This window comes from Marmota marmota, unplaced genomic scaffold (genome assembly GCF_001458135.2).
Source record: "Marmota marmota marmota unplaced genomic scaffold, marMar, whole genome shotgun sequence".
NCBI classification, from domain to species: Eukaryota; Metazoa; Chordata; class Mammalia; order Rodentia; family Sciuridae; genus Marmota; species Marmota marmota.
The window spans coordinates 6811278-6815347 of record NW_026000241.1 but is presented as its reverse complement, the minus strand read 5'-3'; the positions used below and the strand labels follow the sequence as shown (position 1 = coordinate 6815347).

The following is a 4070-nucleotide window of genomic DNA, read 5'->3' as shown; positions in this document are numbered from 1 at the left end:
GGAAGGCGGAAGGAGAGGGAGCGGGCTGGGGGCCAGGTCTGCAGTACCCGCCACGACACTGCTATCTTCTTTCCAAGCACAGGACGAGGGGATCCTGCCCTCGGGCAGACGGGGCGCGGCGAGAGGTAAGGTGGGCCCTGGTGGGTGGGAGTATTTGGGGTGACTGTGAGCCTTGCCCAGCACACTCAACCTGAGTGGCCCAAATGGAATCCTTCCTCCTCCTCTTACTCATCTGCATTTACTTAGCATTTACTGTGTGCCTGGCGGGTAATGTTGCAGGTGGAATCTCATCCTCAGGAATGAACATACTCACCCTAGTTAACACGAATGAGCTTCTACTTCATGCCGGGCCCTGCCAAGGGTTTTACTGGCAGGATAGCCCAGAGGATGATCTGTTTCACTTCTCTGATGGGGAAACAGGAACAGAGAGGTGCAATATCCTGCCCAAGGACACACAGCTAGTGGGAGGGGACAGGACCTGAAGGCTGACCCTGCCCAGGCTGCCTGTCTAACCTGGCTTCCCTTTTGCCTGCAGGTCCTGCCAGATAAACTCTAGGGATGGGGCTACCTTCCTGGCTAAGTGGAGACTCAGAGGCTGAACTCAAACTGGGGCCACCTTTGTACTCTCACCTTAGGGCACCTGAGCACCATCAGCAGGAGCTGGGGCAGGTGCTCTGAGCTCGGACAGCTCTGGCCCCCATGTCAGGCCACCCTTGGGTGCACCTCCAGTGTTATGTTGGGACATGAGCTGGTTGAGCTACCCAGAACCCCTACAGGGCTGGGAGTAAAGAGAAGTCATTACTTTGCCCCCCAGTAACCCTCCAAAAGAATATTTTAAAATAAATGAGCTATTTAGGTGCTCTGATTGTGAAGGTGAGTTTGAAGCCTGGGAGTGGGGGCTGTGGGTTTTGGGGAGATCTGTGAGGCATCCTAATGACCCTATGGTCACTAGAAGCCTCCCCTACTAGAAGCCCCACCTCCCAGAATTTCAGACACTTTCTCTAGGATCCACAATCTCTGGTTCTGAACTCCTCAAGGGTGTGATTCAAAACACCAGTTTCAAGTGGGGTGTGGGGACTAGAGTCCCAGTTACTCAGAAGGCTGAGGCAGGAGGATTGCTTAAACTGACAAGCTCAAGACCAGCAAGACCACATCTCAAAAAACAAAACACCAGTTCTGGGGCAGGGTGAGAGTTTTCCCCCAGCCCTCTCTGGCCTGGGGAACCCCTTCCCCAGACACAGGGACCCCAGTACTGCAGGACACAGAGATGGCAGAGGAAGAACTCTTTATTGTGAGGTACACTGAACTGGAGCAGGGTCCGCAGCTCCAGAGGGGCATGACCTCAGCCAGGTGGTCAGGGTTGGGTTGGACGCCATTGGTCTCCTTTCCCATCTCCTCTGAACATCTCTGGAGAGCCACCGTCACTCGGCAGATTCCGCATCAAACCTGAGGTCCTGGAGAACCTCACTGATGGCCTCCATGGTTTTAATTACCCTACAAGAACGGATGGAAACTATAAATAAGACCCAGATGGGGCGGATTAGCCGGCACCGCGCAACTAGCTCGGAGGGGGCTGTGGCAAGCCCTGGGCCCTCCTGCCCGCCGCCAAACTTCCAGGCAGCACTAGCCTGGGAGGGGGCCTGAAGAGGGATGGCTCCTTGGGTCAGAGTGGGCCGTCTTGGGAGAGAGGCGTGCGTGCCGTCAAGAGGTTACAGAGTGACAGCTTGGCAAATGTCTAGCATGTGTGCATGAGAGGATGTGTTTGGAGGCTGGACAATGTGCAGACGTGCAGGGCACAGTGGCACATGTCCTTATTCCCAGCAAGTAGGGAAGCTAAGGTGGGAAGATCAAAAGTTCAAGTCCAGCCTTGGCAATTTAGGAGAGCCTATCTCAAAACATTAAAAAAAAAAAAAAAATAGAAAGGACAGTGGGTGTAGAGCAGTGGTAAGGCTCCCTAGGGTTGTTCCCTAGTGCCACCCCATCCCCCACCAAAAAAAGATAAAAGGAGCGTGTAGGCATGTGCCGGTGGACATGGGGGCCTAGTCCAAGCTCTAGTGCAGGTCGGCGTGTGCTGAGACAGGCGGCTGTGTCTTGGCAATGCTCAGGGTGCCTCTGATGTGAAGTCACAGGGGTATGTATTCCGTGGAATGTGTACATCTGGGGCCACCAGGTTAGGACACTGGTATAAATACCAAAGGTTGTATACGGGTCCAGAGGGGCTGCTCAACTGGCCAGATGTGACTGGGCCAGCCTGAGGAAACAGCAGGCTAGGGCGGGGCCTGAGGGTGCCAGCAAAACTGGCATGGCCAGCCCAGTGGGCAGCAAAGCTCACTTCATCTTCAGCTGCTGCATCCGTTCAGTGTCCTCCTGCCCAGTCAGTTCTGGTGTCCCCATCAGCTGCAGCAGAGCCACCTGGTGGGAGAATGGGCAGTGGGGAGGGTGTCACAGAAAGCAGAAACCACTCTGTCCTCCCCTGCTACTTAAAAATAAAGATTAGGTATTAAAGACACAGCAGCCGGGTGCGGTGGCACACGCCTGTAATTCCAGCACCTTGGAGGCTGAGGCAGGAGGATCACGAGTTCAAAGACAGCCTCGGCAAATTAGCGAGGCCCTAAACAACTCAGGGAAACCCTGTCTCTAAATTAAAAAAAAAGGGGGGGGAGGGTGCTGGGGCTCAGTGGTAAGCACCTCTGGGTTCAATCCTGGTACCCCCTCCCCCAAAAAAGCTCAGGGTAGGGCCATGAGGGGCGGAGCTTTGTGTGGGAAGAGTCCGGCGTTTCTCTGGAGTCCGCAATTGAAATGGACTTGGTCATGTGTGGGTGTGGCTTGAGAACAACCTTGAAGTTCAACCAGATTGGTGGTAGGGGTGTGGCGGGCGGGGCATCATAGTCCCAAAAGCAGGGTGGGGGTTATGATCCATGGGTGGGAGTAGGTCGAAAATACTGGGGTGCTGGAGGAGAAATTTCTTGTGCAATATGGGCGTGGCTACACATGGATGTAGCCCTCTCGGCCAGGATTGGCTGCAGGAGAAGTGTAGGCGGGGCCTGAAAATTAGTAGGTAGAGATAGGAAACACTGGGGTGGGTGTGGCCTGGGAATCCCCGCTCTCCAGGGAAGTAGTTGAGGGTGGGACCTCAGGCAATGAAAAAGCCAGAGCGGATGCAGTCGTGAGGCAGTGTCCACACTTCTAGGAACTGCGTTTAGGCGGGGCTGGAGTAAAGTGAGCACGTCCTGAACTAAGAACAAAACCTGGAATAAAACTGGGGTTGGGTAAGAGGCAACGGAGAATCAGAATCTCTCGGTGAAGACTTAGGGAGTTTTGAGGTGTGGCAGGAAGGGTGGGGCCTGGGACTCCCAGAAATGAGTGTGGGACAGGGACTGAGGCCCTTCCCTAAGGGGCGGTAATGAGCACATCAGGCCAGTGACAGACACAGCGTAGGTAAGAGGTCGTGGTCTCACCGTGGCCAGGCGCGTCTGCTCCAGCTGTTGCAGGCTGCGCACGTGGCCCGCGAGCAGTGGCTGCGCGCGAGGTCCAGCCAGCTCTGCCTCCACCGCCAGCACCTCCCGCGAGGCGGCAGCGAAGGCCTGGGTCACTTCGTGCACTGTTTTCCGGTAGCCAGGGAAGTCGTAGTGCGGGCCGCTCCGCAGGTACTGGCGGTGGCCTCTGAAGCAGGTGAGGATGCTGAGGTGAGGATGCGCTCCCTGGCCAGGCACCCGCACCAACCCGCAGGGGGCGTACCCGCACCCCAGAGACTGGACGACCGACTGTAAAGACGCTTCTGACTCTAGCAAGGGAAGAGGGGACCGCTCTCCGGGTCCTTAAGAGTTAGTTACGAACTGATCCCTCTTCAGACTCCGTCCCACTTCTAATAGGGCAGCCTCGTGGGGACCCAGCTCTGCCTCCGGACACTCCAGCCACTGACATACCCATACCCGAACTGGGCCCGGGACTGAACCGCGCCCGGTGCGGCCCCACGCCCGCACTCACTCCTCCAGTTTGCGGAAGCCCTGCGCGCGCTCATCCTGCAGCTGGTGGATTCGCTGCAACAGCGTCCGGATCGGGGCATCTTT

The 4070-nt window shown here is 56.4% G+C and overlaps 1 protein-coding gene and 1 long non-coding RNA gene across 4 annotated transcripts in view; one reads left to right on the top strand and one right to left on the bottom strand.

The window, feature by feature from the left end:
- On the top strand, positions 1-860 carry LOC125613793. The gene is made up of 2 exons (XR_007344368.1): positions 1-125; positions 536-860. It is a non-coding gene; the product is annotated as an uncharacterized LOC125613793 (long non-coding RNA).
- A 408-nt stretch (positions 861-1268) lies between these two features.
- Positions 1269-4070, bottom strand: part of Rex1bd (required for excision 1-B domain containing) — a 3115-nt gene continuing 313 nt past the window's right edge. Inside the window, exons 2-5 of one of the 3 annotated variants that reach the window (XM_015489276.2) lie at positions 3988-4070; positions 3459-3663; positions 2333-2412; positions 1269-1494 (exon numbers count right to left, since the gene is read on the bottom strand). In XM_015489276.2, coding sequence (XP_015344762.1) covers positions 1422-1494; positions 2333-2412; positions 3459-3663; positions 3988-4070 — 441 coding nt within the window. In that variant the 3' untranslated portion in view covers positions 1269-1421. Of the gene's footprint in view, positions 1495-2332; positions 2413-3458; positions 3664-3926 lie in introns of all 3 variants that reach the window. The other 2 variants (XM_048795283.1, XM_048795282.1) reach the window with 2 other exon arrangements.